At 38.7% G+C, this 14,385-nt stretch overlaps 2 protein-coding genes across 3 annotated transcripts in view; one reads left to right on the forward strand and one right to left on the reverse strand.

The window, feature by feature from the left end:
• The first annotated feature begins 28 nt into the window (after positions 1-28).
• On the forward strand, positions 29-1,467 carry cebpd (CCAAT enhancer binding protein delta). The gene has a single exon (XM_086172958.1). The coding sequence runs from the start codon at positions 252-254 to the stop codon at positions 1,128-1,130; it is 879 nt and encodes a 292-aa protein (XP_086029084.1). The 5' UTR covers positions 29-251; the 3' UTR covers positions 1,131-1,467.
• An 85-nt stretch (positions 1,468-1,552) lies between these two features.
• spidr (scaffold protein involved in DNA repair) overlaps positions 1,553-14,385 on the reverse strand; it is a 32,670-nt gene continuing 19,837 nt past the window's right edge. For both annotated transcript variants that reach the window (XM_086172954.1, XM_086172953.1), the window contains exons 12-21: positions 10,978-11,136; positions 8,863-8,950; positions 7,826-7,963; positions 7,643-7,702; positions 6,977-7,175; positions 4,279-4,452; positions 3,124-3,217; positions 2,931-3,045; positions 2,447-2,503; positions 1,553-2,051 (exon numbers count right to left, since the gene is read on the reverse strand). In XM_086172954.1, coding sequence (XP_086029080.1) covers positions 1,932-2,051; positions 2,447-2,503; positions 2,931-3,045; positions 3,124-3,217; positions 4,279-4,452; positions 6,977-7,175; positions 7,643-7,702; positions 7,826-7,963; positions 8,863-8,950; positions 10,978-11,136 — 1,204 coding nt within the window. In that variant the 3' untranslated portion in view covers positions 1,553-1,931. The remainder of the gene's footprint in view (positions 2,052-2,446; positions 2,504-2,930; positions 3,046-3,123; positions 3,218-4,278; positions 4,453-6,976; positions 7,176-7,642; positions 7,703-7,825; positions 7,964-8,862; positions 8,951-10,977; positions 11,137-14,385) is intronic.

The raw sequence follows: 14,385 nt of genomic DNA on the forward strand, positions 1-14,385 counted from the left end.
GGAGCGATACAAAACACTCCGCCAAAGTAGGAACATTTCAGAGGAGTTGACTCATGCTAGCGGTCACACGTCAGAACAGTGATCGAAGTCTGACAGTTGGAGCCAAGGGCGAAAAAGAAAAGTAGGAGAAGGGAGACAGAGAGGGAGAGGGAGAGAGAAGCCTGCAAAAGGGAACGGAGCCGTTGCACGAGTGTTTTTGTGCTGTTTGAATAATTTCCTCCCTAACCCACGTGGACGAGTCAGCAGTGTTCATGTGTGACATATACAGCCTGGACTCTCACTGCGTGTCTCCACCATGCAACATGAGTTGGGCGATGGAGTCTGCTAACTTCTACGAGAGCAGCAAGCTGAGCGGCCCGCAGCAGGGGCCGTGCAAGCCGGGCAGCAGGAGCGAGGCTACGGGCGAGGAGAGCACCATGGTGGAGCTGACAGCCCCGGCCATGTACGACGACGAGAGCGCCATCGACTTCAGCCAATACATCGAGTCCATGACAGCCGTCCCCAACTTGGAGCTCTGCAACGACGAGCTCTTCCTCGATCTCTTCAACACTGTGAAGCAGGAGAAGGCGGATCTGTACACCATGCCGAACTCCATGCTGCCCGGCGTGCAGCAGCTGCCAGCCGCCTACACGGCAGAGAGGAAAGCGGAGAGCGGGCCGGAGAAGGGGATGTTCGGGGCCCCGATCAAGCAGGAGTCCGACTGGAGTGACAGCGACATGTCCTCGTCTCTGCCCTCGCAGATCGAGACCTGCGCGCAGACCTCGGTCAGCCTCCCCATGGGGCAGCCCACCCCGCCGACGACCCCGGAGCCAGTCTCCGCTGTCAGCTCGGCCAAATCCTCCCCGCGCAAGGTGGGGAGGGTGGAGAAGGGCAAAAAGGCGGTGGACAGATTTAGCTTGGAGTACCGTCAGAGGAGAGAGAGGAATAACATTGCCGTGAGGAAAAGCAGGGACAAAGCCAAGATGCGCAACTTGGAGATGCAGCAGAAGCTGATTGAACTGAGCGCCGAAAATGACAGACTCCATAAAACCATCGAGCAGCTAACCAGAGAGCTCACCGGGCTCCGGGATTTCTTCAAGCAGATACCCAACCCCTCCTTCGCGGGCTCTACGAGCGCAGATAGCCGGTGACATGCTCACTTGTCACATTTGATGAACTGAGCTTTTAGGAGACATACCTCAGACGATTTGTTTTACCATCTGTACCAGATGTATTTTAAGCTTACCATAATGGCACTGGAAAATATATGATGTTGCTGCCATGTTTTTGTTGGATCCTCTGTATTAAATTATTTCCCCCTACTGCATTTACATGATGTTATACCTGATATGGTACATGTTTTATAATTCCAAACTTTGTATAAGAGCCAGAGCATGATCTTTTCTATAGTTTGTATGAGAAATCAAAACATTTGTTTATGGAATATATATATATAAATATATATATAATAAAGTCACTTCAAAGGTGCAGCACTGTCTGGTCATTATGTTGCAGTTTCAGAGAAACACCCCACCTCTTTTCACAAAAATATCAGCACCAAGCAGAGAGCAGAGCCATTAATGACAAACTTTAATGAATTCATGTGGAAACAATTTTAAAATGTAAACGTGAGGTAGATAACTATCTGAAACAAGTTTTGAGCCAAAAGTCACAGCTGAAATTTCACATTCCGGTTGATAAACCATGTGGGCAACTTTGACAGACTGCATGCCACTAGTCTACCCTTGGGCTGTCAACTGCTGTTCCACTGGATCACATATCATTAACACAACTGAGACCTTGTCTTCAGGCAGCCTGTTCATTTAAAGCTGTCAGGGAGGCCTTCAAAGGGTGGAGAGGAGGCAGAATGTTACTCAGACCAAGGCCTCTCGCAGATCCTTGGGACCCAGCTGAAGCCTGTGGATTAATATTCAGTCCTTGCTCTCAAAGTATCAGAGAATGATTTCCTCCAGGCTGAGCCACAAAGTGGGTTTCCTCATGACGATGTGGACGTAAACTGTGAGGGGGCCCACCTCTTTTCCCAGGAGGCTCTCTATGTCATTACCTGGAAACTGAACCAGACAGTCGATCAAAAATTACACACCCCTAACACAATCCTTCTCTGACAAGTAGTGGTTCAATGCTGCTTAGCTGGAATATCTACTACAAACGCAATAAATCAAAACCCCCTCAACATGCAATTTATGTTTAGCAGTCTTGAAATATGAAGCTGTACCCGTTTGCATGAATGCTAAGTAGTATGCTGACCTCCGTTCTCCACTCAGATGTGCAACCATCTTTGGCACCACTCAAGAAATATGTTAAGTACAGTACATGCTTTTTAATCACTGTGCCATGAACATAGGAGTTTGCTTTCAGGACACATTGACAGAAGATCAATGAGCTAAACCCTTCAATGAGAGCAGGTACTGCCCACTGTTATGTAAGACTGTAAAAGCAAACGTACCTGATAACACTCCAGGTCAGAAATGTTGAGAATGGACATGATCGTTTTTTGTTTCAGCTGGAAAAAAGGTGAAGAGACATTATTTTTTATTGCGATCATATTCACGTTTTAAATTACAGAGAAGAGCGGTGAGCACACAACTCTCTAATGCACCTGACATTTATGAATGGTTGCATTGTCTGCAGTCATGTGAGCCACAATCAAAAATAAATCAATATTTGGGGTGAGAGAGAATATGGCAAATGTGCTAAATATGCTTTAGTTTTGGGTTTTTGGAATGTTGGCTCAAGAGTAATTTGAGCATTTGGGCATTTTTTATGGACTGTTTGTCAACCAATGTGGACCACTAAAAAATGTTGTGTTTACAAACTGTGCAGTGTGGCTGCTACAGGATTAAAAGGTTCAACCATTCTATGTTTACCTTTTCAATAAATTAAGACAAAATAAGTTAACCCCACAGTTCCCCAAAAAAGCTTTTTCTCACCTTAACTTTTATGGTGCAGTTACATAATGAAGCAGAACTCAGGAACACTTCCAGCTGAATTTTTGTGGTTGGCTTGTGTACCGCTGAATTACAAGCAACACAGTGGAAGTTCTGACTATGAAAAATGAAATGGAGAAAAGTAAACCTCTACTGCGATGCCATGACTTTTTTTTCATTCACTTTTAAAACCTACTGTCGCTGCAGAGACGTCTCTAGATTGTCACTTCCACAGTGGTTGCATGCAGGCCAGGTATACGCCGTGTTCTTGTCAATTCCGACGATCAACCCTGCAAAAAGAAATGCATTCTTTCCAATCAAAAGTTGTCTACAATGAAAAATAATTACCCCCAATGAAACTATCAGCAGTGACTTTCTGATTTGCACATTTTTGCTTTAATTAACATAACATACCAAAGATGAAGAAACACTGTTACTTGACCTACATAAAAGTTTAAATGTGTGAGTGTATATGAAAGTGTTAAAGATAAAAAACTTCCTGTCCATTTTTATCTTAGATTGCAGTGATAAATACAGCAGAAATATACTCTTAACATGAACATCACCTTTTTTAAAAAACAGAACTCTCACCTAAAATAAGATTTAGCATTGATAAAAAGCTATCCAAAAATGAGTGTTTTATTCCACTTTTTTCTCTCTTGAAGATACAATTAACGCATTAGTGCAAATGATAATATTTTGTCTTTTAAGCCACCTGACCAAACATGTATGGCTAGAGCAGCCAAGACCTGGAGGGTTCACAGTTTTGTGTTTGTCTTCTATCATGAGACTTATCCAACAAATGCAGACAATTATCAAATTTCACTTTTATGTTATTTACATTTGCACCATTGGAAACAATCAAAGAAATAAAATCAATAAATAGTAAGTAAATTAAGCTGGATAACATTCTCCAACTTTGGGTTTGAACAAACATTACAAAGCTTGAAAAACTTAAAAAAAAGAAAAAGAAAAGATGGTGTGTGCCTTGTAACTGTAACTTGTTTTTTTCCAGTAATGCTGCTCTCATCCTAAATTCAAAGCCTTCAGGACCATGGGAATTTCAGTTTCAGTGAAAAGCTACATTGGAGCTGAATCCAAAAAAATATCATGTGTTTTTATTTTATTAAGTCTAAAACAATGGCCGCCTGAGGACTCGCACTAACAAATATAAGAAAGCAATGCCTTCAAGCCACATCAAGGCCTCTTGTAGAGCTCTTAACTTGTATTTGAGAAGACAAGTTTTTTTCCCCCCAAGAAATGAATACATCGGGGCATGTTCAGGGGGAATCGTACCAGATGAGGCGAGTTAAATGAAAACCACAGGATTCAGTGAAAAGGGGAGACTGACCAGTGAGAGTGCAGAGGGAGTTGGGCGTGACATTGAGATCAAGTGGATCCAGTCTCACAGGTTTGGGCAGATGCTTGGTCAGCGGCTGCTGGCTGGCAGCTGAGTCAAAACTGGCCTCCATTTGCACATCAGAGATCAGCTCTACAACTGAATGCTCCACACACAGGAGGGCACCTAGTTTTTAAAATAAGGAATGTCATTGTGATGCAAATGTTTGTGATTTCCTGCTTACGATCTCATCGTATTCATATACCACAACAGACATGCTTTGGTGTTGGCGGGCAAAATTTCTTAGATCCACTTGGACACTAAAATCAAAACACCACACTATGAAGACTCATACCTTAAAAGACAGTTGTATTAACAGCTAAGTAATGACATAGTTTTAAATGTAAAGGCATTTTACCATTGTAGGAACCTAAGCATCTAGCTAATTTGCAATTATTTACTATTAATTGAGTTGCATCAGAAAAACAACATTGGGAAACATAGACTGGTCTGTAACAACCAGCAAGGGCAAATATATTTGATGATTAGAAGAGATGTTATATTCAAATTTGTGATTAAAATCTGATTGATGTTAACAGTCATTGGTGGAACTTAAAAACAAGATAATATGAACATTGAAATACAAATATCAATTAATTCAAATATCAATTTGTGTATGTTAAGGTTTCCAATCGTCCAGGTCATGACGATTGTTGTTCAATCAAGTCAAAGCAACAGAACTGAAGAAGACCCTCAACTAAGAGGTAAAACATATAAAAAAAAAAACACTAAAAAATATGTACAAGTCCAGTTGTTATGACAAGAATGAACAATGAAAGCGTTGTGTTGATGTTAACATCTGGACATTTTGTAGACGTTTGACTTTAGTAGCCAATACAACATCAAATTCTGTTGTGAACAGTGATTGAAATCAAATGACGGACATTAAATTTCCTGACATTGATGTCACAACCTAGTTCAACTAAATATAATCTTTTCAACACTGTTGTTGTCCTAGGTTCTTGTAAGGAAATTAGATATAAAAAGATAATTTACCTGTTAAATAACAATCTGTTAAGGTTGAATATGAGTAAACATGTATACTGATAAATACCTAGACCATTAAAGTCCCAAATTAGTTGAGTTCTAGTAGGTGCTTCTATCTTCTGCCAAAAAAGCATGAAAACATGCCAGAGTTGTTCCAGCCGCCTGAACATGCTCAAATGTGCAAATTTGTTTCCTGAAATGGACATTCGTATCCTATAGAAAATTCAAATATTTTATATGTGACATTACAGTCTGAGAGCTGTTTGTTTAATTTCAAAATTTTAGCACATCAAATATGAATTGCTTAAAATGACTATTTCTTCCCCTTTCATTTGTTTATATTTAAAACAATTAAAGACGTATACAAAGAGTATACAACATTTTTTAGGAGTGCAAAAAGGTATTCTGCTTGTGCTGCAAGGACATATCGGTTTCATAGGGGAAAACTTCGCCACTTTGTATCTTTTTAATTCCTCTTCCCTCAGCCGCAGGGAATCTTCAATCTTTGTAGTTACTGCTAACAGCTAAGACAATTTATATTTCATATATTTCTTATTCTTCCTCCTTTCCACTATTATCTATTACTGTTATGTTTTTACTTGAAACTCTGGCACAACAATTTCCTTCGGGATTAATAAAGTTGCTTTCATCTCATCTCTCTCATCTGCTGCCGTGTAAACCTTGCAGTGAGCAGCTTTGAGGCTTTGCTAATGGGACAATGCATGATGGTACTTTGGTTCTTTGCTGACCAGTGCAAAGAAGCCACAACCAAGCAGCTGGGTGTGTCTGCAGGATTTGAAACTTATTGCCACTGTAATTCTGTATGGAGTGGCTGCTGGAGCTCCTGGTTGCAGAGGTGGACACTGACACAGTAACATCTAAAAGTAATTCTGGACCAAGTACGCTGCCTAAGAACCTCTAATGGCTGGGTTTTGTAAAGTTTTCATGACTAAACTTTCTATCGTCGAAGAATATCTTCAGAAATAAAGGTTTGATTGGACTCCGGACTTCATATCTAAACTATCACAGCTGTTTAACTACTGACACACCTCCATCAAGTGAAACCACTGTAAACACTCTTTAAGAATGTAACTGAGAAAGGATCACTGAAAAACAAATATGCACCATAATGATGTTATACAAAAGTCTCTGCCTTGAAGAATAAGCAGCAACGGTAATCTTTAACATTTGTCTTTCAAGCAAAATGACTTCACTTGACAATCTCTTGACAGCAGCCATTTCTATCAAGTTTAACCTAAAGGAGTTAAAGCATTTCATGTTAGATGCAAATACCGAGTGCCTAGAAAAAAATACACTTTTCTTAGACTACAATTGAACTCTATCACAATTGGAACTTTAAAAAAGGATTTGTATATTTACCAACATCATAGAATGATGCATTCACATATTTCTTTGCCCAGAAGAGCATTATGAATAGGATTTACCACTACCCTCTATTCCACAATTATGATACTATTAACATAAAATGAAATCTTGTATAATAACTACATCAACACTTTTTAAATTAGAGGTCTTCCAAATGGCATTTTGTGTAAATGTTACTTTCTCCTGCTGTCACAGTTTCTTGCGTACACAGTCACAGAGATAAGACAATTGATGAGTTAATATTTGATTGGCATATAAAGTCCTAATAAAGCAGTACCGTGTTCTTTGATGGCATCTCTGAAAGACATGCGACAGACATCAGTCGAATTAAGTGCTGAGAGGACAGAGGAAGTGAGCACACAGGAAGTGTTCACGCACAAGGCAACTGTTCGTCTGCTTGGCCTCTCAGGTGACTCCTGCTGTAAACTGGGGTCTGTCAACACCAACAAAACCTCTCCTTGGCCTACATTGCTGTTCTGAGACAGAAAGGCCGACAGAGACACTGACGATTACTTAGAAAACTGGAACATAGGTGACCTAGAAAGAGGCAGTGCAAAAGAAGCATTTACTTGAAAAAAAAACCAAAACAAAACAACAAAAAATAAAACCAAAACACGAAAAACACCTATCCAAGTGTTTCTTTGTTCAAAGTGGTATGAGTATGTTGCAAAGTCCAGTACGTTGTTCTTCACTGCTATCTCATCTCGGTCAAAGTTTAAAGATCTTACCAATCAATAGGAAAGAACGAGCAAGCCTCAGTGAGATAATCATACACACAGCGATATGAACAGTTGTCTCTACGTCAGAGCTGAATCTTATCAGTTGGTAGGTTCAAACGCCCTCAGGAGATGGATTGAGCGGCCTCAGAAGACACAACACTTATTAAGTCTGTCTGATTAAAATCTAATTAAATCAGTTTGTTGTGTGCAAAAGGAAAAAGTACCTGCATCCTCTTGACAAGGACAGTGGCGGAAAAACTGCAGCACTGCGATTTCAACTCATCCTGGAGATGAAATAAATAAATTGAAAATAATATCAGCGGCTTCTATGGGTTTAAAGAGTGAGTTGAATCCAAACAAAACGTGCTACCAATGTTTAGATTTGTGTGTGTGTGTGAAATCTTCACCAGCAATATGTCTTGTAAGGTTTGTTCTGTAGGGGGGGAGTAGAGCTGAGATACAGTTGGAGAATCAGTTGGTTCAACTGAACCTTGTAGACCTGACAGCAGGTAGCAGAAGCCTGGGGGTGGACCTGGTGACTGGATCTTACAGAAAAACAGGACACTCCTAATGTAATGACACAAACTTACTAAAGAACTCAGACCATAAATCTGCACATTAACCCTTGTATCAGATTTCCTGCTATGTACTGGCTATAAAAATGCTAGTTGATTTTAAAAACATGGTAAATGCAAAATTACAAATTTGTGCTTTGGTTTCTCAGAATATATTTCATAACATGCAATGGAGCTTGATAACAGATTTCATAGGTTGCCATTCACAGGAATTACATTCTTTTAGATTGTATTTTCACAAATGGAAGAGAACTTAATAGTTCTTTCGGTCCAAATGGTCATTGGACAGAGGTTGTTAAAATTTCACGTTTCTTTAACAGAAGGATGTTTCTGGAACTGGGCTTTTTGTCCTGTTAATAGTTAAATGAAAATATACACACCACTTCAGGTCATGAAGGTCCTAAAAGTCTAGAACAGTGACTTTAGTTTCTGATAGTTACTGAAATGCCACTAAAACCTAATTGAGGGACAGTAGGTGTAATAAATATATTTTTATGACAACATTTTTTGTAATCTTTACAAAAGAATGGAATCTTCCAATCAACTGAGGTAGTATGTCAATTTTATTAGGTGTTTACCATTTACAGTACTTAAGTAACCTAGTCAATTGCATACAATGGCCAGATGTTCACATGGATCACCCCTACATTCTGTTACATGCTCAATTTTATCAGACTCCTGTTAAGAAAGCTAACAAGCAAGATTACTTGATATACTTCATTTGAATTTTTATGATTTTCTTAGAACAGTAAGAATCTCAGTTTCACAGTAGTTCACAAACATCAATAAAAGTTAAAATGATCCTTCCATAGAGAAAATAGCATCACTTAGGAAAAAAAAACTGTGATTTTTGTGTGGTGAAGACTTACAACTGACTGGCTTGGTTTGTTTTCCTGATACTGAAGGGGAACCACTGGAGACCACATACTGTCTATCAATGTGAAAAGCCTGGTATGTCTAAGAGCAAGACAGAAATAAAGAAAAGAAAGTGAGAATAGAGGTTGGAGTGAATAAAGGAATTCAGAGTAACGATGAGGAGCTCCCAAAGCCAGTTTTAGCGAAATTGTAACGACAGATTGTTTTACCATAATATAGAAATAAAAGAGCATACGTAGGCTGGCAAGGCATATGCACACAGAATCCTTGTTTACAAGCATGTCTTGAGATACTAATTATGCACAAACAGTTCACCCAACAAAACTCCAAATGTTTGTACATACAAAAGGTTTAGGAACATGCTTTGATATAATTCTTTAGTATGCAACATTATTCAAAATTATCAAACAAGGGGTGGAAATTTATTCATCCTTGATAAAAGGTTTACAAAATGTACCCCAAACGATACATGAAGTACTAAAAAAATAAATAAAATACCAAGCAACAACTTCAAATGCACACCTCATTCACCTTCTAAATCTTGCTAGGTTTCGCCTGTCAGTGATTCTTACGTCTCTATGTGGGTGCTGTCATATCAGCCTGTTAGTCAGCCTCTAATCACTGGGTTTCTTTGTTTGAAACTGGTTTTGCAGCCCATTCAAGTCCTGTGGGACTGCTAAGGATGAGCGACAACAAGCAAGATGTGATCACTTGTTTTTAATGTTAAAAACACAATTTTTGGTCATCAGGAAGGTATAAGTATAACTACCGTTCATAGCCTTCAAATGGCTCTCTCTGTGGCACACATAAATAATCAAACAAACAAACAAACAAACAAATAAATAAATAAATAAATGAATAAATAAAAGTCAATTCTTAGAAGTGCAACAATATTTTCTTTTAGATGGGATACCTCCAATGCGATCTTATTTTTCTCAAAAAATCCAGCCCATATTGGCAAAATTGATAAGCCACATTTCTAACACCAGTGCAGGAGATCTCTAGTCATTTGTTCGGAGGCATGCCTCAAAGAAAATGTTGTTATATGAAAATGATCACTACTTGAAGACAAAATAAAACATAGAACTGACTTTTGACCCCACAGTAAAATGTTTATGTGTTATGTTATGTTATGTATGGAGATACGTTACTTTTATTCATCTGAATGATGAATAAAATTGACATATCAATTTAACCAAAATATAGAAATAGAAAAGTATATGTGTTGTTTAAATAGGTCTATTTTTGGGTCAAATCAGGCATTGTATTAAATTTTTTATATCAGGCTGCTAGAGTAGGCTTTTTACATTTAAATGATGAAACTACGTCCTGGCCACAGTTTCACTTCTAAAATCAAAAAGCAAGTTCATACATTTCTCAAAATTATTAACTTTGTTGTGATACTGGCAATAATATGGATGGAAGTGACTTGTTTGGGGTTCATGTAGAGTTTCCGGAACCAGGTGAAAAAGTGCCCGATTCAACCCCTCTAACACCACGTGTCTTCCACTTGTGCCACAAACATGGTCCATGTGCAAACACTGAAGATAGTCTATCCATGACAGTCACACCACAGACAACCTCAAGGGACATTGTAGGCTGTGGTAGCATCGAGAATACCAAAGATGTAAACATATCCCCATCTGGTCTGTAAATGTTCTCATGTCAGTTCTTATAACTGGTTCTAATCTGGGATCCTGACTATGGAGACTCACAAGGGAATCAGGAGTTCTCACCTAAGGATCATTTTACATGTAAACACACTGTCAACCCTTGCAATACAATGTGATCTGGTTCATATGAGCAACAAACATTGCACAGAAATATCTTGTGAGAATGTTGGATGTTTAAGAATGGTACATTTGTGTTTCGCTTTTTTCCCCCCCAGATTTCAAGGCAACGCTGATGTTTTATTAATATTCCTCATTTATCATTGTCCGTAATATGTATCTAACCAGGACTATTTCCCCTGATGGCTACAGTTTTAGATGAAACAAATGTCTTTGACAAAAGCAGAATTGGCTGAAGGTGGACTTTACTCAACTGTCAAGTGAAATTCTGGAAAGGACTAAAGGGTTGGTGGAGAAGATGTGCGTGGGTCTTTTTACCTTTCTCGAGTAACACGCTGTACAACCTTAATGTCTCTCAGTGTGCAGGCTTTTCCTTGCCAAAGACAGCAGTAGTGGTGCAGGGCTTCCTTAAACGGCAGGATGTGGAGCTGGACCACACTGAACATCCCATAGCTGTCCTGAACAAGAATACACAGCCTGGAAGAGGAACAGAAAAATTCCGCAACCTTAATATTTTCAGCCAGATACATTAGTATTGGCACACTCTCTGGTTTCTACAAAAACTTCACAGATTGATATATTTATTCATAGTATTTAAAAAATCTTTTGAATGAGGTGTCCAGTTTGAAAGATTCTTCATGGGTTGATATTTGTTAAATGACACCTGTAGCTTGATTTCATGATGTTACACTGAAAGTCATCAGATTTTGAACAATGAAAATGGCTATGGTTGGTTTAACATACTTTTAATAGATATTATTCATGCTTAATTATCAATTCACTTAAATTTCTACACTGAAACATCAACACAGATAAACCTTATGAACAATAATGGTCTTGATAGGTGATGCTCAGATATTATGTTTGTATAAGTGATACAATCTTGACTATTTTAACCTTATCTATTCTCAATTTCAGTAGGTATTCAAAATTAACAGAATAAAAAATCTGTAAAACTTCAGAAGTGTTCCCAATCAAGGAGTCGCAAACCCAGGGCTAAGATGTAGTATTGACATTGCAAAGCATAATGCTAGTGGCTAGTTTGACAGGCTCAAAGACAAGACCTTTGCCCTACAATGTTGTGAGGTAGTGAAGTGGTGTGTATTCCTGCTCTCTGCTAAGCCCAGTAAGCAAAGAGCTGAGCTGCTAAAGGCCCAAGTATCTCAGGGAATCAAGCCCAGACACAGCCCTGTACCAGCCCTGAGAGTAAACAGAGACTATGTCCCCTGGTAAGACAAGCAACTGCTAGGAACTGGAGGAAGAAGAGGAGAAGGAAGAAAAATATTGGGGGTAGCGGGGGAGGGGGCTGTCAGTGTGCTTGTCATGCATGTGCATGCTTGTGAACTATCAGACAGTGGGAAAGTTTGGAGACTGTTTTCAACCACCTGATATTGGGCAGACAAATGGTTTCTGTTGGTAAACACGTGGTCTGTCTGTGTTTGTTTGGTGAGACCTGGAAATAGACATTTGAATTACATTCTTGACATGATTTAGGTCCTGTAAACCAATGTTTTAACCACAGTTGTTTGCTTTCATAATACAAAATCAGACCTATGTATCATCTTAGTTAAGCACCAAGGAATGTTTAGTATTGTACAAATATTACCCTTCACAAAACCAAACAAACAGAAAACCCGGACCAATTCATCTAAATAAAAACAAAACAAAACCGAAACCTCAACTGTTCATTATTTTACATTATTTCAATATTGTAAGTGGGCAATCTGGTCAACTGATATGATGATAATATAAGCTTTCACTTTGTTTGTCATTTTTATTTATTTATTTCCAATGTTTATATTGCTTTTTTTGGCAGATATTTCTTCTGAATACATGATTTACATTTTGTTTTCAACAAATGCTGTTCACCTGTTAAATACTGATATCCAGCTGGTTCGGAGCTTATACATTTCTCAACAAATATCTTTGAATTTTATTTTACAAATTTGTGAGATCGTGCTTAAGTCAAACCTGATGTTTCATCGCTCAGTGCTCAGCCTTTTCCTAACAGTCACAGGGAGGAATACATCTGTTAAACATTGGTATTGATTGATTCCAATCCTAAGAAATAAAGTCAGATTAACAAAAGTACATCTTTATTCTTCAAGAGGTATTTTCAATCTGTAATATTTAATCCATAGGACGATGCCATTAGAATTTGAAATATATTTTCCACATTTTGATTATTCCAGGAATGTTATTTTATTCTATAAATGTTATTTTAATTATATTCCAGCTTCAAAAAAGATTCATAAACATTAATTTCAAGATCTCATAAAGCATCAGTTGAATTCATTTTTGCTCTGCTGCAAACACTGATGAATTGCTATATTGGTTGGTAATATCCTGCCATTGAATATTCAAGAGAGGAAATTATTTAATCAACTGGCAAAATGTTCTTGGGCATTCTTGGGTACAATGCAATCAAGTAGGGAACACATGAGGCCAAAAGAGACTTGTTTTACAATACGACAATTTATAATATACACAAGATCATTTTTTAATGGTGGCTCCTAAAAGGTTTATAGAAAGGGACACCGAATGCATGGGTAACCTAAACAGTACCTAAACAAAGTACATCTAAATAAAACAAGTTCAATTATAAAAACAGCTTGAGTCTAAGTAGCAAGTAGTAATAAGGTAAATTTTAGTGGTGCCTGTCTGGACCTGAAAAATCAGTATGAAATCTGATAAAACCCTTGACAGATAAAGGGGTGGGTGTGGCCAGGTACCCGCTTCACATAAACAACCACTTTCCTCTTTCAGAAGCTCTTTTTAGCATTTGACAGCCCCACTTCCTCAAACAACGACCCCACACTCCCCAAAAAATCCTGTCATTGGCCAGGTTCAGTCACGGGGGTGTTTTCAGGAATTTGTTATTGTGAACTATCACAGAATTCTTAGTAACCTCAGTTTTCTTCCAGGAAGTACGATCCACTGATCCTGAATACTCTCTTCTCTCTCTCTTCTCTCTCTCTCTCTCACACACACACACACACACACACACACACACACACACACACACACACACACACACACACACACACACACACACACACACACACACACACACACACACACACACACACACACACGTTCCTTCACTCTCAGTCACACAGTGTACGCATGCAAGCCCATGCACATTACTTGGCAACCCAGCAAGTAAGTGACCCACACATTAAGAATACAGCAGAGAGGCCTCATTGGTGGGGGGCTGACGGGCGGGATTCCTTTCTATGTGTTGTCCACCAATCAGTGTAGGGTGAGTGATAAACAGGGCTGAAACAGGATCCTTGCAGCACATTGTGTTCCTTCCTCACCAAGAAAAAACTAGTCTCTACACACTTCCTGCAAACAGTTAATCTTCTTGTTTATTCTATTCTGAATTTACGGGAACTTAACTTCTTTTTCAGGCATAAATATCACTCTGGACTCTCCTCTGTGTACGTTAACACAGAGGTGAAACAACAAAAGGATCAAATAAACATGCTGACCAGGGGTGTGAGTCATACAGAATATGGTCACAACACTAGAGGTACACACTGTCCTTGTCTTTAAACAAAATAAGGCCATTTGGCTGCAAAGTAAACTACCCTCCTCTGCAGAACAGACATGCATCCTTGATCAGTACTGCAAACACACAATGAACCATAAGTGAGGATGTTTTGTGAGAAACAGAAAACCATTACTACATTTAAAAACATTTAAAAGCAAGAAACGGTTACA

The sequence above is a fragment of the Fistularia commersonii genome, chromosome 25, assembly GCF_037954325.1.
Source record: "Fistularia commersonii isolate RoL2024-O1a breed Wild chromosome 25, RoL_Fcom_v1.0, whole genome shotgun sequence".
Classification (NCBI taxonomy): Eukaryota; Metazoa; Chordata; class Actinopteri; order Syngnathiformes; family Fistulariidae; genus Fistularia; species Fistularia commersonii.